The sequence below is a fragment of the Centruroides sculpturatus genome, unplaced genomic scaffold (assembly GCF_000671375.1).
Source record: "Centruroides sculpturatus isolate CEXI.00-Female unplaced genomic scaffold, Cexi_2.0 scaffold1914, whole genome shotgun sequence".
Lineage (NCBI taxonomy): Eukaryota > Metazoa > Arthropoda > Arachnida > Scorpiones > Buthidae > Centruroides > Centruroides sculpturatus.
This window is the reverse complement of record NW_019386099.1, coordinates 17,673-43,154: the sequence shown is the minus strand read 5'-3', so window position 1 is coordinate 43,154 and position 25,482 is coordinate 17,673. Positions and strand designations below refer to the sequence as shown.

The 25,482-nt window shown below is 33.1% G+C and overlaps 1 protein-coding gene across 1 annotated transcript; it reads left to right on the top strand.

Annotated features, from left to right (window-relative positions):
- The first annotated feature begins 1,307 nt into the window (after positions 1-1,307).
- On the top strand, positions 1,308-12,711 carry LOC111613577 (mucin-6-like). Its single transcript, XM_023354928.1, has 7 exons — positions 1,308-1,380; positions 6,284-6,472; positions 8,383-8,517; positions 9,365-9,624; positions 11,543-11,721; positions 11,792-11,982; positions 12,591-12,711. Exons 2-7 carry the CDS (start codon positions 6,369-6,371, stop codon positions 12,682-12,684), a joined length of 963 nt encoding a protein of 320 aa, XP_023210696.1. The 5' UTR covers positions 1,308-1,380; positions 6,284-6,368; the 3' UTR covers positions 12,685-12,711.
- The last annotated feature ends 12,771 nt before the right edge of the window (positions 12,712-25,482 follow it).

The window sequence follows — 25,482 nt, the reverse complement described above, 5'->3', positions numbered from 1 at the left end:
CGTCGATTCTCGAGAAATCCGAGTCCTATTCCGATCTTCGTTATGTGGAAATTCGAATGCCGTGTTTTCTAGGTGCCGAGTCAAAGATTTCAGGCATACTGCACACGTAATTGCGATATAATACTTTCAAACTAGAACAGCGCGCAGCATCGCCAACATCGGAATGAGCAGTTTACTACAGAACTTTCGAGTATACCTGCGTATCAACTAGGTACATTTGCAGTATTATGTTATACTACACAATAGATATGTGTAACTATTTGCAACTAGATAATATAATGCTGTTTTAACATTTCGTAATAGTTACCTAGTTATTATACCCATTAATGCTAGGTTTAGCAAAAATATAAATTTTCTTCCATGAATAATTCTACGGTTCTGTTTTCATACAGGAAAACGAATATTATGTACATTTATGAAAATCCAAGTAATTTTATATATTATTTCAGTAAATTATAGATATTTCAGAAGAGTAAAATAATTTATTAATATAAAAGATAATACTGTTTCCTTGAAAATTCTGGACTATTAATAAAAAGTAAACTGTAAGCCGTTACAAAATTTTTGAAGGGCCCAACTTTCACGTGTTGCATATCTACAAACAAATCTTAATGATTTAATATAATGATATGTTTATATTGGTTAGCAACGCAAGAAAATACACTAACAACTAGTAAAATAGCTTTAGTATGAGATTTTGTATTGTTTTTGTTTTTAGTGACAAATATATTTTATTATAAACTTATACTTCTTGTATTTGTTAGCCTGAAACATTTCTGGGCCCACCGCATCGCAGACATTGCGAGCGATTGGCACGACCTCCATTTATTTGTAAAAAAATTACGACTGAAAAAATTACGATTTTCAACCATTTTTTCGTATTAGACAGATTTGATTTTAGTTATTTGAATTTGTTAATGTACCAGCATTGGCGTTTTCATTCTTTCGTAATTCGATATAATACGGATAACAAAAGCATCGAATCGTTGTAAACTCGATATAACGGTTTATCTGAAACGTGATTAATTATATGCTTATAAAAATACACAAATTAGACGCTATATTATTATTACTAACAAATTTTAAAAGTTAAAAGAGTATAATTAACAATGCCGTTTTATTTTCACATTTAGCCTCACAATGTCATTTACGTCAGACCTTCGACGATTGTACAGATCCTTGTGAGTATAGTTGCACGTCGCTAGCCATGTCGAAAGCCGTACGTGCCTGTACCAAAAAGTGCGTACAGGGATGCACTTGTCCAAAAGGCAATACGTTGAACGTGAACGGAACGTGCATTCCATTTCAACAGTGTCCGTGTCTTTATAACGGAAAACAGTATCACGAGGGTGAATCTATTAAAGTGGAAGGTGCTTCGTGGTAAGATTCCGTTTCATATATTGTAACATGTCTTTTATCCGTCAAATAGACCTATATTTTCTTTCTTTAAACATATGACGTAGAAATTGATTTTTTGATTAAGTAATTTGGTAATCAATTTAAAGAATAATCTAACTAGATCTTCGTCACAACATTTCGTTTTCCAAACTTTATTACATAAAATTTCAACGAGTTTAGAATATAAAAAGTGCAAAAAATATATGGAATCCACCGTGTGTTTTTTTGAAAAGTTACATTAAATCAAAGAACGTATGCTGAAATATTATTTCTTATTTTAGCCAGGTCATAGGCGTGAATACACTTTTGGCCACAAATATTTGTTTTGGATTTGAATGGAATTGTTTTAGTAAAAAAATTAGTCATAATATAGATTAAATTATTCTAGTTTTAAAAGGTATGCAGTAAATTACAATAATATTACTGTTATCACGCTGTTAAAATTTTTACAGTCGAAACAACATACAGGATATAGACGTAAAATCGAAAACTGCACGTATGGGCAAGTAAAATAACATATAGCAAAAAACAAAATTTTCTAATACAAACGTGTTCGATTTCACGCTTTTACGTCATAGCAATGACAAAACTATGCCTCTGCGCGGTGTAATAGTTTCGATTTTCAGAAAATTACACAAAAGTCCAGTAAAAGCGTGTAGTAATTACCAAGAAACTTGTTTTCAACAACTTTTAGGCATCATCGTAAGGTTACCGCTGTGTTCGAAAATAAAACATGACATCAAATATCGATCTTTAAACGTCCGGCTAACCAATACGTGTAAAATTACTAATTTAAGAAAAAACTATAATAGCATAATTATTCAGCATGTTTATATTAATATTTTACGGAGAATAAACGCAATTTCCCCAAAACACCAGAAAAATTGCGACTATCACGACAATGCCAGACAAGTTTAAATTGGTTAACGCTCTTTCAAGCGAAACTTGAAAGAGCGTGAACCAATTTATTCCCCCGCAGTGACATGTAACGATATTTTCTGTACTCGACGTCGATTAACCTTCAAAAGGAAGAGAGTTCGAATCATTGGAACTCGTAAAAGAAGAAATAATAAAGCAGAAAAATTTTTAAATTTTGTTTTTTTAATTACGTCCGATTATTACAGCCGAAAATTTTCGCATTTGGCGAATTTTTCAGTTATATTCGCCTGGAATGAGCATCTATCTATTAGTACTAATTTAAAAATCCGGTCTTAATATCACGAAGTTTTTTTGGGCGAAAATCGACGATTTTTTCCCTAACTGAAGAATTTGGCGATAGCTGGCAAAATCGTCAGTTTCCCGTGTGATTCGTGCAAAAATGTCCATGAAACAGTCAATTGAGTTTAAAATTGATTCCGTGATTAAGGAATTAGGTGACAATATATTTCGTCGTACCAAAAAACAGTTCTCTGTTTTAAGTGCTCCGCACACGTAACTACGAGCGTGATACAATGAAGAAACGACTTTCGGAACATCTCAACAGTGCAAAAAAACAAGAAACACAACACACTAAAGTCACAAACACTGTTGTTTGGAAATTGAAGCGATTTTGATAAAGAAATAGTTGAAGCATTCACCGGTGCAGATATTCCGCTTGAAAGAGTAAATAACGAAAAACTGAGATTGTTTCTCGAGAAATATATGAAAAAGCCGATCAAAAGTGTTCCAGGTATTTTTTATTGTAATTAGTTTTTTTAATGAAACGTTTATTTTATTGAAATTGATGCTGCTGTTCGCGATTGTGCTCATAATTTTGCTGATATATGATTTTATTTCAAGTCTCGTTGCGTTATTTATTTTATTAGCACTGCCGGCGCATCAAAAAACTACGTTCAACTCAATAACAGAAAGAATTAAAGACGAAATTAATGGACGCGATGTCTATTTCATCGTTGACCAAACTAGTGACAAAATGCAATGTAAAGTGGTCGACGTGCTTGTAGGAAAATCGAATGGCGAGAAAGCGAAATCAATGTTAATTTATGTGACATTTCTCTGAATAGTTGACATTATAATACAAGAATGTATACTCAACGTGTCTAGAAAATTGTGGCCAAATGATTTAAAATATTCAAAACTGACGTTAATAGTGACAGCTCTAACAAAATACACGACGAAGGCAGTAAGTGATATTAAGAAAAATTCATTGATTTTTCCAAATGTATATCAAGTCACGTGTCTCGCTCACGCCTTACATAACGTTGCATTTACGATTCAAAATGAGTACAAATTATCAAACTCGCTTATATCAGAAATAAAGAAGTTTTTTGTGAAATCAAGAGAAAGACAAAATTATTTAAGAATGCAACTGGAGTTAGTAATTTTCCTCCAGAACCAATTGTCACTACCTGGGAGTCTTGGTTAAACGCTGCAAAATACTATGTCGATAATTTTAATACTGTTGAGCGCTTCATTTTGAACTATAAACGAAAATCTCATTCAAATGCTAGAAATGTTTTGGTGAAACTATTGCAAGAGAAGAAAGTTAACCCCAAGAAAAAATCATTTGCATTCCGTAATCTTGTCAAGCTATCAAAAATTATAACATCTCTGGATGAACAAGGACTCGGTGTAACTAAACAAGCCAAACTAATTGAAAATGAAAAAGAAATTGTTTCTGGTTATCCTATATTTTCTCAAAAATTGGAAAAAGTTTTGTCAAGCAATCCTGATCTTATCAAATTTACGAATTTAAGTGATAAAGTTAATAGCGAATACGCTCCTTTAGTTGCAGTCGACGTTGAACATTCGTTCTCATTATATTCATCGATACTGTGCGATCGACGTCATAGTTTAAGCGAGAATTATTTGACATATGTAAGTGTAATTCGTTTTAACTCGTTTTTGAAATAAATTACTGGCAATTTTTTTGGCGAATTTAAAGCAAAAAATTGGCGATTTTCGCCGAGATTTTAAGCCCAAAAACTGGCGAAAATTTCGGCTCTATCGACTATACTTTTCTACGAATCGTCGGAAAAAATATTTTGTTTCACAGGGTGATTAATCCTCTTCATAAATATCAGGATATTAAAAAAATATATTTAACAGGTTTACGTTTTTTCATACTCCAGCAAGATTTTTTTAAATCTTACTTTGCGTATTTGGTGTATACACATAATACTAAATAAACTTCTAATATAATCAAACTGGGTTGATAATGATAATGATAATGATAATGATAATAATCATTGACAAAGACAATAAAATCACATACATTATAGACATAGCCGTTCCAAACACTCACAATGTACAAAACACATGCACTGAAAAAATCAGCAAGTACATAGAACTTGTCCAGAAAATAAGGTATCTGTAAAGGATGGATAGGGTGCTTATTGTAACTTTCGTTCTCTCCTATACAGGTGTGATACCACACACACTACACAAAAGCCTGGGAACATTACAATTAAATAGAAATACATACATTACACTACAGAAGGTCACTATATTAAATACATGCCACGTTGTTAGGAAATTCCTGAACACATGCACTGTCACAGATTTTTAATTTTAGTTTTGTTTTGGTTGCTATGCCTTGACTCTGGTACTGCTTAGTACACAGTCACCGGTGTCAACCGAGTATAACCCATTAAACCCAACATATTAATAATAATAAGCGCAGAATCCAAACGATTAGTAGCTGAAAGTTGAAATTGGTACACATTGAAGGTACTGTACATTACTAGAAAGTACATTGAGACGGGATTTTTCGAAATTCCCCCTCGCGGGGGAGAAAGAGCAAGGATTAAGGTTTATCCCAAAAAACAGCTTGTACTGTATTATTTTAGATGCGAGTTTTTATTTTTAACTGCGTTTTAGTAGGGTATGCCATGAAACGCACATTAAGAAGGGATGTTTCGAAATTCAACTCTCTCAGGGAGGAGGAGAGAGTTAGTTTTAGTCAGTATAAAGTGTAAATAATAAAGAAGAAATGTAAATAGTGGCACATATAGTATACGTTTTGCAAATTAATAAATATTTTAATCATTTTCACTGTTCAAATAACCCAAAAACAATAAACTCAAAATAAACGAATTCGAACGAATATTTGAATTCTTTCCAAATTCGAAATATAATGTTCCAAACAGGTATTGTTAGATTTTAGAATTTAAAGTTCATCATTTTATTCAAGTGAGATTATCATCAAGTAAGTTCATTTTCCGTTATAATGAAAATTAACTTACTTGCCTGAGCAACGCAAGGCTCATCCGTTAGTATACTAATAAATACTCTAATAGTATATTTGTTCGGCCTCAGTTTTCCAATTGTAGTCCTATAAATTGTCACTGGCGCTGTCTGTCCGACCTTCTTTAATCTAGAGAACGGAGTTCGATAGTGAAACTCGAGACCAGATAGAGAAAGTTTACGAGCAGGAAGTCCCGAATAATTATATACGAAATTCCGATATGGAAAGGAAGTCACGTGAATTCAATTCGAAATATTTTTGCGAGTTACTAAATGTTAATTTTACAACTTTTTATTGAATTTTCGAAAGTTATGACGGTTTTAATAATATTATATATATAATTTATTAATTATTTGCTAATTAAATATTATATGAAAATTTGAAATTAGGTTAATTACATTAATAGGCTAATTAAATTTATATTACATAACCTTATTATTTAAAAATGCGGTAGGCTATCAAATTATTGGATCAGTAATTTTTTCAACGTGAAATAAAAGCGTAATATTGAGGTTCGTTGGAATGATAACTTTTATCATTATGGCCAACCGTACGTTTAAATAATGCACAACAAAAAGTATTAAGTAGTCAATTAGTATGAAATGTATTACCTGTAATCACTTTTTTTCCTAACATACTGTAAATTATGTAATACTTTTGTGTACGACACGAATTATAAAATTGTAAATTATTTTTTAGTATATGTCTAGCGGAGCGTTGGGAGTGTGTCGGCGAGAAGCAAAGTGTGGTGGCTTTTGCTGATGCAGCCAAGTGTAACGACGACATGAAAATTCCGAACAATTCAACCAGTTGCGGAAGCGAGGAACTTAAATATCTTTATTGCTTCGGAGTTGCAACCACCGAGGAATGTATGAGGGAACCTTGCAGGTTCGATATGAACATTTTATTATTTTTTTCTGTTAAAAGCTAATTTAAATTCGAACAATGTAACAAGCGCGAAACGGATATTTCTCCGGTGGGTGAAGTGACCATCGTAGCCTCTGTCTTATCGATATATGTCGAATATTCTTCTGTCGTCAACAAAAAGTAGTTTCTAAATTGAATTTTAATAATCAGTCGAAAACGCCGGATTGGTCGAGTTACGAATTGGTTAATTTAAAATACTTATTGAACCATCAATACTTGATGCTAAGAAATGTTTATTGAACATTAACGTTTTATTAATTAAATGTATACACATCGAGTAACTTGGACTAAAGGTTATTATAAAGGTAGGACTGGTTAGATATTCTTCCCCAGTGGGCGCTGCCAGGGTGTATCGAAAAGAAGTTTGGACGAAAGTCGGGTAGCAAATTGGCCTTCGACCGCACGTTAAATAGGAGTTATGTACTGTACTTGCGTATTTTGAATTTTCAAAAAAGATTTAAATCGTAATTATCTAATATGAGACAGGATGACGACGTAATTCCTACTTTTAGTACGAATTAATTATTACTTATTGATTCAATTAGCCAGTCTACGGCTGACGAATCCAACGTTATCATTCGAATAGTGAATATTAACTAGTCTTTTCCTATTTTTCATAGAGCAACAGCGTCTAAAATAACCCTATCTGTCGGATTTGTTATACTGAATCCGTTGTGTTTATTGGATTTATAGTCATTGTTATGATTTTCAAACCAAAAGTTCGGAGGACTTCTCGGTCATTGAGAAAAACGCGAATAAAATATTAAATGGAAGAATGACACTTTCGATGTTATGTTAAATTTAAGGTATATTTAAATCGTTAGAAGCATTTAGTAAAATTAATAAATACATTGAAACCCGCTTAATTCGAACCGGGATAAATCGAAATAATTTGTTTTTCGATAGCTTAGTATAAGGTTAAATCAGAAATCAAAGTACACGTTTCATCAAAGTGGTTAGCTCGAACGGAAAAATTTACATTGTATTGAGTTGTATAAACATTCCGGAATTTTAATATAAATGAATGAATTAATGATTTAACAAACTAATCAGACACTATAAAGCGCGGGAATAACGTACGACTGAAAAAAAATGTGCTGGTGGGACGGTGGGCTTCCGTAGAGAGCTTTTCTCCCCAATAACGTAACTGCCATTGAAATCCACTTTTTCCAATACTGTATTTTTCTTTGTATTTTATTGGATTTCCGATGGATTTCGACTAGCCTACGTAATTAATAAATGCAGGTTTGATAAATTAATTTAAGGAAACGATATAGGAAAATTTTATGTAAAAATTTTAATTTTTTAAGCGAAATTTTAAAATTTATAGCAATAGTAAAGAGGGGTACGTTTGTGATAAAAATTTAATTAAATAAACAGATCGATTATAGGCACTTTAAATAATTTCTTACTAAACACTTAGGAATAAACGGATCGACTATCCCGAAAGAATTTCTTCCTTGCTTATTTTAAGCATTGGATGAAACGATTTAGAGTTTCTGGATACAACAACGAGAGGTTTACGTCAACACAACGATTTTACGTAGTAAGACCGAAGGAAATATCGTGCGCATAATCTTGATTTTTAGCCCAAACTCCGTAACTCTTTATAACGAAAAGTCCGAATTCCCCCACCTCATTTTGTTCGTAGAATGTTGATCGTATTAAAATTGATTACGATTTGAGTTTTCGCTATTTTATCACAGGATTTAAACATAAAGTGCTGTACACTGTACGTCTGAAACAGTTTCGGTTATGGAGTGATGGAAAGTGTAGAAATTCCAAAAGTCTGAAATATCCCGGATCACTGAAAAATGTTATTTAACTTATATCTTGTACTCGAAATTTATATCAATTGTTTTCCCCGGCAGATGTAACGGTACGTATTCCATGGATAGGGAAACTAAGAAATGTTTACCACCAACCAAATGTACGGGTTGCATGTTCTACGGAAGGAAGCTGCAGCGGGAAGATACGATTTATAGACATTCCGACTGCCAAATATGGTAATTATTTTTTGTCGAATAAATAATTAGGAAATATACAATACAGTATTTAAGCAATTAATTTTATTTAAATCGCAGTCGAGCAATAATACATTCTATTAGAGATTACAATTTCGTGTTTTTTCTACATACCTAACTCTCGATATATACGGTACTCGAGTTGCAAGAATTCTGTTTAATGCGGTCTTAAAAATGCGTTAAAATATCCTTTTTTCGCCATAGAATTTCCCAGTTACGCGGTATTCAAAAATATTCTTTAATATTTTATTCTGAAAGTAGGTACTTTCATTTATAAATTAATAGGCCTATAAACGAATTTCGAAAATAAATTTTACGAAACACATTTTTAAACTTGTTATATTTTGTAATGAAATTCCCTATAGACTATTTACGTATACACATTTTTCACCTTTTACAAGAAAGACGACCCGTGGAATGACGCCATCTTTACAAAAGCTATATACACGGATTAGGGTAGGAGGTTGCGCGTGTACGCGAATTGATGAATTAACATATCATACCTGTTTAACGGGATTTCCCAGTATTATTGGAGATCCCGTGACTGACTGCATTCTACGAAAAATCTTCTCCGTAGGCAAACCTTTCCACTAAAACTTCTCCAATATCGGTAACGGCGGAAGACTGACGTCGAAAGGATATATTGATGACGGAATTAGATCTTTAATGGCGCACGAAGAAAATATTTTTTTCGGTAAACTCGGAGAGTTTAAACTTAGGAGGTGGAATGCGTTGTGGTTGTTTAGCCTATAGAAATTTCTATGAGTGGTAAGTGCGGCGTCTTGATACTCGGGTTTATCTTAATTACAATTTGTCGTTTCTTTTGTAGGAAGTGCAGTGAAGATAAGAGTATGGGCGTTTCGGTAAAAGACGTGACCGACGAGTATTCCGAGACCGTTTGTTTTAACAAACTGTGCAGGGTTTGGGGTCAAGAACATATTTTAACCTTCGACAAAGAGTTGCCAATATTCGATAAGTCGACATGCTTCTATTATTTGCTGAAACATGACAAATATTCTATTGCTTATAAAAATATTCGTTGTCCAAAGAGCGATATTGTCTGCAGCATCGAAGTGGAATTTGAAGTAGGTAAGGAATATTTCATATTTTAATGGCGCCTTTCTTAATCTGTGGTCAGCTGCCACTGGACAAGTGCCCGAAGGCAGATTTAACTTAATGAACATTACAACTATGTCCAATGACGATTCTCATTTAATGAATAACTCTTAGTTTAATTAATTATCTTTTCGTACGTATAACGTTATAAACGGCACAGTATGTCCTAAATATCGATAATATCTACACAGGTACTGTATTAAAAATTAGGCCCTCGTAGCTTAGTGTCGTAGAAATTTTCATGCGTTTTATTGGTTCTTGGGCTTAAAAGGTCGAGAAACGCTGTTCTAATCCGATCAATTTACATTGACTGTAGACAGTCCGTTTAATTATAAAATGGACAAATGAAAACTTTGAACATCGGTAAATATTATTTATTCAAATGCAAGAAACCAAATTCACTTCGTGGTCATGTCGTTTAGAAAACGTCACACAAGAAATATTTGTAGAAAATTAGAATAACGATGTTATTTTTGCAGTGTAGGAATTTATTTTGTCGATAAGATTTCTCAACTATCTGAAGCTTTATAACTGTTTACTTATTAAAAAGAAAAATTCTTCGATTCGTTTAGAGGTTGCCCGTCGCCTACTCTTTGACAATAGACCTTTGGGTAATTTTTTAGATTTATGTAATCAAATCACGACTTCTTTTGTTTATACTATTGATTTTGCTTTGACGTCTGTATTGACTTTTGTATATTTGATTTATTAATGTGTGCAACGGTTTACGGGACTATAAAAATTAAAAAGTTTAGACGATAACGGCGTTGATAATAAATTGAAAATTTTGAAAATTATTTAAATTATATAGAGTTTATGCGATTTCTTCCACTTCGTTAGAAAAAGTAGAACGTTATTTTCAATTAGGACCTGCCCAAAAAACGTAAAAATGTTCAACGCACAGCGGCCATTAGTGTCATTAATTTCGGTGACAGAAAAAAGGCAAACACCTTAGTTCTATGTAATGTATCTCGGTCATAAACGAATACGTTGTCCTACTGTTTAGAGCAGTGTTTATCAACCTGTGGATCGCGACCCCCAAGGCGGTCGCAAAGTTTTACACAGGGGTCGCGGGTGAAAAAAAAAGACAAGTGTTTGTAGGTTTTACACTACAATAAAAAAACCTACAATTCCATTGAGAAGGCTGTGCCTGTTTATTTTAAAGTACAATTGGTTTTTCGATCGATATTTAGGTCTCAGCAGAAAAAAAATTAAATACGTAGTTTTTAAAATCACTGACATAGTTTTAATATGGCCCTGGGGGTCGCCAAAATATTTTAAAGTTGTAAAAGGGTCGCGTATTCAAGAAGGTTGACAAACACTGGTTTAGAGCGAATGTATTTTTCTATTTGTTTCTAACACTTTTCATAAATATCAATAATTTTGTTTTTCGGCACAGACGAAGTTTAGAGAAATCAGAAACGCACCGCGTTTTAAATAATTGAAAACTTCCGAGAATATTCTAGCAAATGATTTTCGAGAATATTCCAACTTCATTTTGTACAGAACAATCACATTTTTAATGAAAGAACTACGTGAAACGATAATACACGTAACATAAATTTCAAAAATAATCTCTATATAATTTATATAAACGTACCTGAACGTAAAATTCTATTTAAAACATTACTATAGTTCTTTTTTTACTTTTTCAACAATATAAAAACGAAAAACAGGTTGCTGAAACTAATTAATAATCATTTCGTAAAACTTGAAAGAGAAGGTGATGTAAGAAGAAACGTAAGCAACTTAAAAAATTTAATCCACGCAATAAAAATATGTTAACGGTAGAATCGTTAGCTGTGTGCTTTTATAAATTAAAGTTATTTTTCAGTGCCAAATTTAGTTATCTGGTGACAAAAACGATATTACATATGGGGTTTTTTTTCAGAAAACGAAACGGTGCATCTTCCAAAATATTTAAATTCGACAGAACAGAAAAGAGAGCATTTTACTGTGTATGAAAAAGGAATATGGATAGTTGTACACAGTGACAAACAAATAATACTTGCCTGGGATAGAGGAACAAGAGTTTACATTTATGTATCTGAAAATCTGAAAACTGACACGGTAAATATACCGAAAAACGAAAAGTTTCTGTCGAATTTATTCAAATGTTTATTTCTTACTTATATTTTAGGTAAGTGGACTGTGTACCGGCAAAACAATTAAGAAAGATGCCGACTGTATACGCGTGTCTAAAACTTACAGCGACGAAGATAATATCGAAATTACGAGAAAATCTACAAGGGAGCAATGTCGAATATTAGATGAAAAAATATTCCAAGATTGCGAAAAGAACTTACCCAAGTTCGGCGATTTAAAGGGAATGTAAGTATAACAATATTAATATCATTACGGGTGTGTGGTGTATGGGAAATTGGCAGCAGCGGAATAATGTGAATTTACGAATAGTTGATGCTTGAAATATTTGGAAGTTGTACGGAGTTTATAAGAAGAATTGTTCGGTAATTTTTACACGTTTCTTAAGTTTAAGTGAAATATTTTGCATTTTTTATTTACATTTAATCTGTCAATTGTTGTATTGAAACCACGATTTAATTTCATAACGATTGGCTAAAAGTGTATATCAGGTATGGCCGAACACACCCGATGCAGACTGTTAGAATGGTTTTTCATTTTCTAGAAAGTACAATTCTGTTTTCTGTGTAAAATAATACTACCTGCAGAGGACGGTTATATACTGTCAAAAATACTCGCTTATATTCTTTCTGTAACCTCGAAGGGAAGTTGTGTCGTTAATTCTGAATTGTTCCTCGGCGTGGAGTGTCTTTACATTTTATAGAGTTACAGTACCTGGACAAATTATTGGAATGAATTAATGAAAATCATACATTTGTACTATTTTCGTCTCTGTTTTTTTATAATATTGTTTAAGGAGTGAAACTTTATGTAATTTTTGTTCTTTATTATATTAGAAACCCTTGTAAAAATTTTTTACATGGCAATCGTGTAAACAGAAGAAAAATCAACTTTCTACTACATAAGAAAATTGACAAACATTCTTACTAAAACATGGCATCGTAGCGAATTGTTGAGAACACAAATTTAAAAAAATGTATGAAGCGTTAAGAGTGGTCAAAAAACATAATAAACAAAAATATTTGAAATCATTCTAAGAACAATTGCCTCAATATTTCGCACGAGTCCAATAATTGGCAAGGTACCGTAAAAAAAAAGTTTACCAAATGAAAATCCTTATTAAGGCTAGGTATTTTTTTCTATTTAATTTCAACGCTTTCATTTGGATATAAGAAGAAAGTTTCCGAAAGAATTAAAACTAAAATGCGTATTTTATTTTATTTTTCAGATGCGAAAAAGATGCTGGAATATGCTCAACCACGGATTTTTGTAAATGTCATTGTCACACCATATCAGTTATTGCCGATATTTGCAGCGACATGGGAATAGAAATGAACTGGAGAAATTCAACATTTTGTCGTAAGTGCAATATTTAGCGCATTGTTATAATAACAAGAATCGAATACAGTGTTTTTAAGTTAACACATCACGTCATTATACGTAGCGTTTGTCTGTGCACGTGTATCACCACGTGTTGTATTTCTCGCGAAGTAATTGTAAGGTTCGACAAACGATACCCGAATATATAATATACGAAAACTCGTGAAATACTAAACTGAAGAACCGATTTCCGTTTTCATAGAAACCGGACATATTTTATATTAAAAAGTTTATAAATGAACGTTTTGCCAGTTTGAAGACATTTGGCTAGACGATTCAAGCAAACATTCGCAGCTAAGTTCATTGTTCGAACACAACCTATCTGAATAAACTAATGTTTTAATTCGAATAGAAGTCGCGGCGACGATTTAGTAACGCATACTTTCTCTGCGGTTACTTATTTCAGGTGGGCGTTATTTGCTTCGCACTGCTATTAATAAAGTATTTAAACATTTATCTACGAAAGCGCGATTTAAAAAAAAATTGTTCTCCATTCGGTAACCGATATTCTTTATAACGTCTGTTGTCAAAAACCGAAATAAATGATTATGAATTAAGCGTATACGAGGTATAGTTACTAATAAAAATGTATAATAAATTTTTATTAGTTAATTTGTAGTTTGGCAAAATATCAGGCAGTTTTACACCCGAAATTTCTTTAATAATTTAACTTTTACTACAAATTAGTTTTCTAATCACAACGATTCAAGGTCGTAATGTTTTAAATTGTACGTTTTGTGTGGATAAACTAATCACTTTTTTGTAGCCCTGGAAAACGTTGACGTGTGCAACTACACCGGAAGAATATCCGTCTGTCCCGAAGACGTCTGCGAGTCGGAGGCCACCATCAAAAATTACTGCAAGTATTTACCGCCCGTCGAGGGTACGGAAAAAGCGCATTGTCCGGACGGAAAAGTCAGAGTCAGTTACAGCAACCGAACTTGCATCAGTAAGGACGACTGCAAAAAGCGTGGTAAATGTATCGTAAATGGAACTGAGTACGAGGAAGAGGAAATTATTCCCTTCGACGTGGTCACATTTTGCAAAAACTGGTTCGAAGTACACTTTTGTTAATTTTTCAGCTGTTGATTTTTTTACCATAATCGTTCGTAAATTTCTTCTTTCAGCACTTGTCGCGACATGCAATTCCAGAATTGTACGGAATGTGTAACGGAATGTGAGGATGGCACACAATCCTTCGAGGTTAACGCAACGGCGCTCGATTTTGCTGACAAAGTGCATTGTGCTAGAGAGTTCATTACTAAAGTTGATTGCAGCGGACCTGAAACCCTCGATAATGGTAAATCAAAATCGGATGAGTGTACTATCGAAAACGTTCTCGATTGTTTTCAAACTGGGAAAGAAGGGAAGTCCGAAATTTGCTATAAACATGACCTCGTAATCCAATGTACTTGTGGTATGTAGTTTTTTGTCTTTTTTAAAATTAATATATTTGCACTTGTTTATAATTCAGGTAAATTATTGAAAATATAATTCGTTTACAAAAATGTATTCATATAGTTTTGATACGTTTGTTGTGCATAACAATACAATAAAATATCCACTCCTCCATTTTGTATGTGCGATAAAATCGTAGTTTTTCTAAATTAAAAAAATATTTAACATATATGTATAGAGAAGAAAATGGTATTATGGAACCCCTCTATTTCAAACTGATGATAAAGGCAAACTGTAGCGGATTGTGGCTGAACTGCAATTTTCGTAGTAATTCTTCTTGTCAATTGCTGAAAGTTGGCCATTAAAGTTAACTGATTATCAGTTAACAGTCGTTTAGCGAATGGAACGCATGTAAACCAATTATGCTACATCGGTTATTATAGTTGTGTTGCTAGCATAAATAATTTCGGCAGATGGGTTTACAAAATATTTTAAGCCTTTGTACCGCAATAAATTGTTTTATATGCGTAAGGAAATTCAGGCATTTTAAAATGTTTTACTATTAAACATTATTTCAATTTTTAGGCCTTTCTTTTCTGCTTTTTTAAAATAAACATTTTCAAGGGCACAACGGAAGAGAAGCGAAATATACAGCCGAGGATAAGACGACGAGATTAAGATATAACAAATGGCCGAATTGTAGCTACAATAAGATGTAAATAAGAATGTAATATAATGTTCAGTAATAATAAATGATAGATATTGAAAATAACAAATAAACGAATAATAATTATTGCCTTCTGGTGAATTTATCCATCGAAGTTAATATATCCGGTTAATAAGTAGCCTACCCATACATGGTGTGTCTAAAAAGTTCGGTGAATGTAATGATTTGTTGAATGCAATGCATGCCATAAAGGTTAAGCATGTGATAACCAGATATATGTCTAGAAAACTTTTTAGGGAGGAAAATAAACGTTTGAAAGTGCACTTCTGCCGCAATGATTGGAGCAGTCTGTGTGACAGGTGGACTCAAAGAATAACGGTACAATGGCACACAAAGTTTTCGATTAAATTGGGAAAAAATGGGAATAGACGTGTGAGATGTTGGTTAAAGGGTTCTTGCACTTGTTTTTGTTATCTCTCCTGTAAGAAGTCTTTAAGAGATCACATTTTGCTGACGTCTTTGCGATACAAGGTAATGTTTCGGGTCTTAGGATAGTTTCCAAACAAGGTATTTCTAACTTTATATAGAAGTTTGCGAATGTTGTCAAAAATGCATTTACTGAATAAATATATAAATTAATATATTTTTTATACAATACATGATCTGCTACATGTTTTGGTAAATCAGCAAAAATGGAAAATGAAAACATCAGTAAAAAACCAAAAAATTAGCATGTTTTTAAAACAAAATGGTACAATTTTAAGCAAAAAATGTTATTTTCTGAAAATTCTTTTATTTACCATCTCAGCTTTGTTTCCGTCACCCCGCCATTAAAAAACACGTGTGTTTTGCGAAGTTTCTCATTTACAAAAGATCATGTCGATATAAACAAAATTAAAATAACACATCGACGTATTATCCATGCACATTTCTCGCAAGTATGCACTTGGAATACTCGTATCGATAATCGTGGATTATTCGTTTATAAGAAACACTTTCGATATCGTTACTTTCACTTTGAAGTGCCACGTGTATTCGAAACAAAAGACACGTTCGTATTTCCACGCAATTAGACCGTCGTTGAGAAGCTATTTTTTCGTATTACATAGCAACGCAAATTTCAGTGTATCTTTACACAACTTTACACACACACATTCATTTTTTACGTATAAATGGATTTGTTAAAACTATATAAATATATATTTATATAAGTTAATAAATCCATGTATATGTAAAAAATAAATATATTTTTTGATATTTGAATAAAGTACATATATTAAGATTTATTAATCGAAATATTTCGGTAGTGGATTAATGTATTTTACGTTCAAATAATGTATAAAATACAAAATTTTTTTAAAAATATGGACAAGTTTTTTATTTTGCTAAATTCATATCTCAGGTGAAATTTTAATAGTGTATAATTTAAAGCACAAACAGAACGATAGACTAAGTCACTAGGCAACTATTGGTTTTTTAAGAAAAGTTTTAGTATTTAAGTACAAAGATAAATTTATAGGTATAAGCACTGATAATTTATATTTTGAAGTAATATTAAACATAAGTAATACCATAATATAATTGTGATGTAGCTTGGAAAAATCGCAGAAATTATAAAGAAATTCTATTAGTATTCTAGTTCAGAGGTCGCCAAAGTAGTGGTCCGCGAGAAAATTTCGCTGGTCCCCAGAAAAATGTGGGATATACTTACTCATCACGTTAAGTTATGTTTTAAGATGCATCGAAACATAATTCAATTCATAGCAATACGTGAAAAGTTATAAAAACTCGTAGAATATAATCATTGTCTTTATATCGATATATCACGTATACAACAGTGTTTCTTTTCCACCAATTCACGTGGGAAGAAGTATTTACTTTAGACACTCGGGGCATCACCGTCGCCGTAAAAGCATCTCTAGTCGGACCTCCACCGCAATCCACACGCAAACGCAAATCGGTCACGTGATTTTTTAAAATACATTTAACGCTTAAAAATTCCTATTAGTGGTCCGCGGGATTTAAATTATGAATTTACTGGTCTGTGAGGTCAAAAAGTTTGGCGACCACTGTTCTAGTTGATATGCTAGTTTAAATTAATTCATATTTGTTTACGAAGTAAATTTAGAGTATGAATGAAAGAGGTTCATGGGTATTATTTGGTTGTATTACATAAAGCTTTTGTAAAAAATTTCTAGCTTCTACTTCATCTTCTACATCATCTACAGAAATACAAGGTTACGAAATTCTAAACGAAACAACGCCTGCAACACCAATCACCGTAAGAGGTAAGAATTTTCTTGTCTGCAAACTTCAATTTTAATTATAATTTGTACATGCTCGAAAAGAAAGAAAAGAACGAAGTATAATTAATTGAGTGAATCTAAAACATTGTTTTTTTCAGTTGTAATTTTAGAATTTTAAGTATAAAAATTTCCTGTGTAAAACTTACTTTCAGCAGATATGAACGAACGTCTTTTAATTTACGAGAGTGTTTGAATAAGTTAGGTAACAAGACCTCATACGGGTGTAATATTTCTTAAATAATTATAATCTACCAGGTCTGAGCAGGTTGAACAGTGCTTTGCCATTTTGCCTTTAGATGGTCGTCATGTCATTCATACTGTTCCAACATTAAATATAATATTGTGACACAGAAACGTCAAACGTTGAAGCGCGTAGTGTGATCACTTTTCTGCGTCTAAAGAGGAAATTCATCCCCAAAATGTTGATTTATACAATGCAGGTGTTATGCCATGGAAGCTGGTATGGGTTTGACGCATTGAATTCGATAATAACAGGATACATGTGCAAAATGGGTAGCAATCTCGCCCGCCAAGCATATTCACGACAGACGATAATGTGTGCTGCCTTGAATGTCTGATTCAGGAGGATTGACGCATTCCAGTTAGAGATGTTGCTGGTGAATTAAACCTCTTACTGGGAACTGTGCACAATATCAGTCATGACCAACTTGGATACAGAAAAATTGTTCAGCTGAGTACTGAGGCAACTCACAGAAAGTCATAAAGACATTAGGATGGAATTGGCTTTTTCTGTATTCGATGCAATACCGCGAGAAAAGAGCGAAGTTGCTGCACCGTTTTGTTATAGGGAATAAAATCGGTTCATTGTGTCACATCACAGACGTAGCGAGCATCCATAGACATGGAAACACGCATCGTCTTCACCTTCCATAAAATTTAAAATAATTCGGGAGGCAATTCTTCGAAATCAACGTGGGTTGCTACGAAGAGGCATGGTGCTGCTGCACGACGACGCTAGGCCACACTGGCCAACAACATGCGTGAATTGTTACGGCTTTACCGGTGGAAGGTACGAGCTGTCCTTCCTACACCCCAACCTGGTTTCAAGTGATTCGCATCTGCTCGGACCATTGAAGAGACAGGCGGTTCACAAAAGACGCGGAAATTATGCAAGTAGTGAAGTCGTGGTATCAGGCACTTAAATACTTGCATATGGGCTGGCATAGATAACTTAGTGCACTAATAGAAGAAATGCTTAGAAAACCGTGGAGAATACGTTCAGATAAAATCCATACGAAGGTCATACTATTGTTTTAAGTAGCCAAACAAAACCATCTGAGATGTAAAAACTTGTGCTATGTAAAAACTGATGACAATTTATATGACGGTCAAACTTTTTAGAAATTTTTTGTAGTAAAGATAAGTTTTTTCCGTGGAGCTTGGAAGAGGTACCCATAAGACTTTTACCTATGTTATCGTCTTCCACAAATTGATTCCAATCGCAATTTTGCCTTGCCAAAGAAAAACGAAGGAAAATGTTAATCGTCGTCTAAATTGTAAGTTTTACACGATGCAATTTTTTATATCTCGACGTTTTTATTTGGATAAAATCAGTTAGTGACATTTTTACTTGATGGAGAATTTCATGCAGAGAAGTTTTGTTACCGGTAGATTTTGATTTAAACTTTCTCATTTCACATAATATGAGATGGTGAGTTTAAAAATGTAATAAAACTTTAGGCCCATGATTTCGTTTCCGAGTTACAGTCGAATTCAAACCACAATGTCAAAAGTCTCCGGTACGAGCGCACGCAATTTATTATTATTACTTTTATTCTTTTTTATGCTAGCAGCGGTAACGGCGAGTAATCAAAAATTCTTCCGAAACAATATTAATAGTATTTTATTACATATATAAAAAATACACTTAAAATATTAAAAATGAGGAAATCAGTGAAATTCTTTAGACGAAATTTTACAACTTGTAAATAAATGACACTATTTTTCGAGACAAATATACACTTTATAGAATTTTGAAATAACCATAGAAATAAGAATTGGTAGAGTAGTTCCAGAACGAAAGCATGTTTAATATACGGAAATTAATATAAACGAGTGTATGAGCTCATTAGTTGCTAATTTTCGCGAGACAATCAAACAAATTTTTTCTGCACTTCGATATTATTTAATTTAACTGTAGGATATATCTTTTCTATTTTGCATATAATGAATCGCATTTCTCACTATTACGTATATCGAATGTAATATTCTTTTGATTTTCTTTATAATTTTAATCGTTTCTGAAACATATAACTTTTGTTGTTAAATCTTTTCACTAAACTTTGACACAATTCATGATTTAATGTTTTTTTTTTATTAAATAAGTTTTTTAACAAAATAAAACAACATATGTAATATAAATTTACTAGCTGTTACCCGCGACTTTGCTCGCGCGAATTTTGGAAGTGAACACTATTCACGTTCAACATTTCAACACCATAGTAATTGTTATATAACACCTACCGCTGAGAGTAAAACGAACTGTTTTCAATTTGATCAATTTTCTGGAACGTTTACAATCGTTCTATAATCAAACCAATACGCAATAACAAATTTGAATTTAAAACATTCAAACATTTGGTTAAAAAATCTAAATATATAAAAATATTTATAACAATGTCTGGAATGTTGTCAATTTAATACACCTAAGTACTCAATAAAGACTAAACGTAGTTGTAAACAATAAACTGCGAAATTAAACGAAGGGATTTTGCGAAACTCTCGAGCTGGGAAATTTAAAAAAATCCCTTTTTAGTGTGCATTCCCATGGTGTACGTCGCTAAACCGCGGTTAAAAACAAAAAATCGCATTTGAAATAGTAAAAGCTGTTATTCCGGTTTAGCATTTTAATGCTCTCTCTCTTCCCCCGCGGGGGAATTTCGAAATGTCCCTTTTTAGTGTGCATTCCCATGGTGTACACTAACCGTGTATCAAATTTCATCTCTTTACGTTCAGCGGTTTGCTTTAGGCCAGTGTTTCTCAACGGGGGCGATATACCCCCATGTGGGCGTTGTTGAGGGAGCGATTAGTAACAATTTATATTTTGGGGAACGAAAAACAATTTTCTGGGCGATATAGTAAAACGTAATATTAAGAATAATTAGATATTTTATTCGTTATATCGTACAATAGTTAAACAAATAACATTATACTAGTCACTAGTCTACTCAATGCAGTACGAATTTGGCATTAAACTCGGCCCTCGGCATCGGAATTTTGAAGCGAAGGGGACGGTACTCGTAACGGTTTTATTGAAGGGGGCGATACTACGTTGAAGGGAACGACGATTCGTTAGAGGTTGAGAAACACTGCTTTAGGCGATGATGAATTAATCATTCACCCACTTAGTTAATCAGTCAGGTCAAGTAATTTTATATGTTGAGATTGGTTTGTGGTAATTATAATACTGTAATTCATTTTAGTTTTCTGTTTTACTTGATATACTTTAAACTCGATATATATAATTTACAGAATGCAATCAGCCAATCGGAATAGGGAATAAAAGTATAATAAAGGACTCACAGATAACTACAACTTATAAAAAATACGATGTAGACAACTTTAGATTCAGCCATGCTAATCCTAAATTTATGATATCTGGCGGCTCCAATATTATAATATGGGTAAGTAGTATTCATATTATCTAATAACTAAGAAGTAGATGTACTTAATTACTATAGTAAAAAGTTCAGAAATGCATTGCGTATCTTTTCCAGCAACAGTTAAAATTGTGTGCAGTGCCTCCGTAATTCAATTATATTTTAAAAGATTTTATATTATTAATTACTAGCAGATAAGCCCGGCGTTGCTCGGGCAAAAAGTAACGATAGCGAAGATTAAAATTATTACATAAAATTTAAAATAATTCGGGAGGCAATTCTTCGAAATCAACGTGGGTTGCTACGAAGAGGCATGGTGCTGCTGCACGACGACGCTAGGCCACACTGGCCAACAACATGCGTGAATTGTTACGGCTTTACCGGTGGAAGGTACGAGCTGTCCTTCCTACACCCCAACCTGGTTTCAAGTGATTCGCATCTGCTCGGACCATTGAAGAGACAGGCGGTTCACAAAAGACGCGGAAATTATGCAAGTAGTGAAGTCGTGGTATCAGGCACTTAAATACTTGCATATGGGCTGGCATAGATAACTTAGTGCACTAATAGAAGAAATGCTTAGAAAACCGTGGAGAATACGTTCAGATAAAATCCATACGAAGGTCATACTATTGTTTTAAGTAGCCAAACAAAACCATCTGAGATGTAAAAACTTGTGCTATGTAAAAACTGATGACAATTTATATGACGGTCAAACTTTTTAGAAATTTTTTGTAGTAAAGATAAGTTTTTTCCGTGGAGCTTGGAAGAGGTACCCATAAGACTTTTACCTATGTTATCGTCTTCCACAAATTGATTCCAATCGCAATTTTGCCTTGCCAAAGAAAANACTGATGACAATTTATATGACGGTCAAACTTTTTAGAAATTTTTTGTAGTAAAGATAAGTTTTTTCCGTGGAGCTTGGAAGAGGTACCCATAAGACTTTTACCTATGTTATCGTCTTCCACAAATTGATTCCAATCGCAATTTTGCCTTGCCAAAGAAAAACGAAGGAAAATGTTAATCGTCGTCTAAATTGTAAGTTTTACACGATGCAATTTTTTATATCTCGACGTTTTTATTTGGATAAAATCAGTTAGTGACATTTTTACTTGATGGAGAATTTCATGCAGAGAAGTTTTGTTACCGGTAGATTTTGATTTAAACTTTCTCATTTCACATAATATGAGATGGTGAGTTTAAAAATGTAATAAAACTTTAGGCCCATGATTTCGTTTCCGAGTTACAGTCGAATTCAAACCACAATGTCAAAAGTCTCCGGTACGAGCGCACGCAATTTATTATTATTACTTTTATTCTTTTTTATGCTAGCAGCGGTAACGGCGAGTAATCAAAAATTCTTCCGAAACAATATTAATAGTATTTTATTACATATATAAAAAATACACTTAAAATATTAAAAATGAGGAAATCAGTGAAATTCTTTAGACGAAATTTTACAACTTGTAAATAAATGACACTATTTTTCGAGACAAATATACACTTTATAGAATTTTGAAATAACCATAGAAATAAGAATTGGTAGAGTAGTTCCAGAACGAAAGCATGTTTAATATACGGAAATTAATATAAACGAGTGTATGAGCTCATTAGTTGCTAATTTTCGCGAGACAATCAAACAAATTTTTTCTGCACTTCGATATTATTTAATTTAACTGTAGGATATATCTTTTCTATTTTGCATATAATGAATCGCATTTCTCACTATTACGTATATCGAATGTAATATTCTTTTGATTTTTCTTTATAATTTTAATCGTTTCTGAAACATATAACTTTTGTTGTTAAATCTTTTCACTAAACTTTGACACAATTCATGATTTAATGTTTTTTTTTATTAAATAAGTTTTTTAACAAAATAAAACAACATATGTAATATAAATTTACTAGCTGTTACCCGCGACTTTGCTCGCGCGAATTTTGGAAGTGAACACTATTCACGTTCAACATTTCAACACCATAGTAATTGTTATATAACACCTACCGCTGAGAGTAAAACGAACTGTTTTCAATTTGATCAATTTTCTGGAACGTTTACAATCGTTCTATAATCAAACCAATACGCAATAACAAATTTGAATTTAAAACATTCAAACATTTGGTTAAAAAATCTAAATATATAAAAATATTTATAACAATGTCTGGAATGTTGTCAATTTAATACACCTAAGTACTCAATAAAGACTAAACGTAGTTGTAAACAATAAACTGCGAAATTAAACGAAGGGATTTTGCGAAACTCTCGAGCTGGGAAATTTAAAAAAATCCCTTTTTAGTGTGCATTCCCATGGTGTACGTCGCTAAACCGCGGTTAAAAACAAAAAATCGCATTTGAAATAGTAAAAGCTGTTATTCCGGTTTAGCATTTTAATGCTCTCTCTCTTCCCCCGCGGGGGAATTTCGAAATGTCCCTTTTTAGTGTGCATTCCCATGGTGTACACTAACCGTGTATCAAATTTCATCTCTTTACGTTCAGCGGTTTGCTTTAGGCCAGTGTTTCTCAACGGGGGCGATATACCCCCATGTGGGCGTTGTTGAGGGAGCGATTAGTAACAATTTATATTTTGGGGAACGAAAAACAATTTTCTGGGCGATATAGTAAAACGTAATATTAAGAATAATTAGATATTTTATTCGTTATATCGTACAATAGTTAAACAAATAACATTATACTAGTCACTAGTCTACTCAATGCAGTACGAATTTGGCATTAAACTCGGCCCTCGGTATCGGAATTTTGAAGCGAAGGGGACGGTACTCGTAACGGTTTTATTGAAGGGGGCGATACTACGTTGAAGGGGGCGACGATTCGTTAGAGGTTGAGAAACACTGCTTTAGGCGATGATGAATTAATCATTCACCCACTTAGTTAATCAGTCAGGTCAAGTAATTTTATATGTTGAGATTGGTTTGTGGTAATTATAATACTGTAATTCATTTTAGTTTTCTGTTTTACTTGATATACTTTAAACTCGATATATATAATTTACAGAATGCAATCAGCCAATCGGAATAGGGAATAAAAGTATAATAAAGGACTCACAGATAACTACAACTTATAAAAAATACGATGTAGACAACTTTAGATTCAGCCATGCTAATCCTAAATTTATGATATCTGGCGGCTCCAATATTATAATATGGGTAAGTAGTATTCATATTATCTAATAACTAAGAAGTAGATGTACTTAATTACTATAGTAAAAAGTTCAGAAATGCATTGCGTATCTTTTCCAGCAACAGTTAAAATTGTGTGCAGTGCCTCCGTAATTCAATTATATTTTAAAAGATTTTATATTATTAATTACTAGCAGATAAGCCCGGCGTTGCTCGGGCAAAAAGTAACGATAGCGAAGATTAAAATTATTACATTACAACCAATCTTACCCGTTTTTACAGAATGCAAGAATTAGGTCTACCTGTTTTCAGACTAAGTAGAAAATTTTTAGATGGGAAAGTATGTTCGATTTCCCACAAAAACGCAAAAAACCGTATCTGCGCCTGTAAATCGTGCACGCCGCTTTCTCCTAACACTTCCATTGTAAAAACTCTCATTGTTAACACTTCCATTGTTAAGGAATACACTTCTTTCATTCCCACGTGGTACCCTACTAAATATGGTAGCCTATTAAAATGCAGTTATATACAAAAAATTGCATTTAAAATAGTACAGTAGAAGCTGAGTTCTTAAAGGTAAGCCTTAATCCTGTACCTCTCCCCTGTAGGGGGGGAATTTCGAAAAATCACTTCTTAGTGTACGTTGTCTTGATGTACCCTGTGTAGAAAATTTCAACTTTCAACTCCTCACCGTTTAGGCTCTGCACTTATTATTATTATTATCAGTGGTGATATTCAGCGGGTTCGCACAGGTTCGGCCGAACCCGTTGTTAACATTTTCAAAGTTTTCTGAACCCGTTGTTAAACACACGAAACATTTCTCAGCGGTTTTGTTTCTTTTAAAAATTTATTAAAATATACGTATTATACTCTGTAACACTACTAAACTAGAGGCTTATACCCCGTTCGCCATGTTCCCCTTGTACGCCGTTCGCAGATAACCTCCATCGACCGTTTCAATCTCGACTGAAACGAGGTTTAATCGGGATCGACTCAAGAGAGTTCTTGAAACTAGGTCCAGTCATACGAGGGATCCCACGCGCGCGAGAAAATACAAGATGGCTGCGGAACACGTGTCGGGCTATCGACAGCGAAATAAAAAAGATATTGTATTTCGAGAAACGATGACATCTGTCTATTATTATAATAATACTTAATGATAAAATAAATGATTTAGAAAAGTTTTTTCTTGAGAAAAAGTCATAGGGAAAGCAGTTAA

Bases quoted from the DNA above. Each gene is read 5' to 3' on its own strand.
- LOC111613577 (XM_023354928.1), top strand. From the start codon at position 6,369: ATGAAAATTCCGAACAATTCAACCAGTTGCGGAAGCGAGGAACTTAAA. The intron at 9,625-11,542 runs GTAAGGAATATT...GTTTTTTTTCAG, and splicing joins CGAAGTGGAATTTGAAGTAG to AAAACGAAACGGTGCATCTT. The intron at 11,722-11,791 runs GTAAATATACCG...CTTATATTTTAG, and splicing joins AAAATCTGAAAACTGACACG to GTAAGTGGACTGTGTACCGG.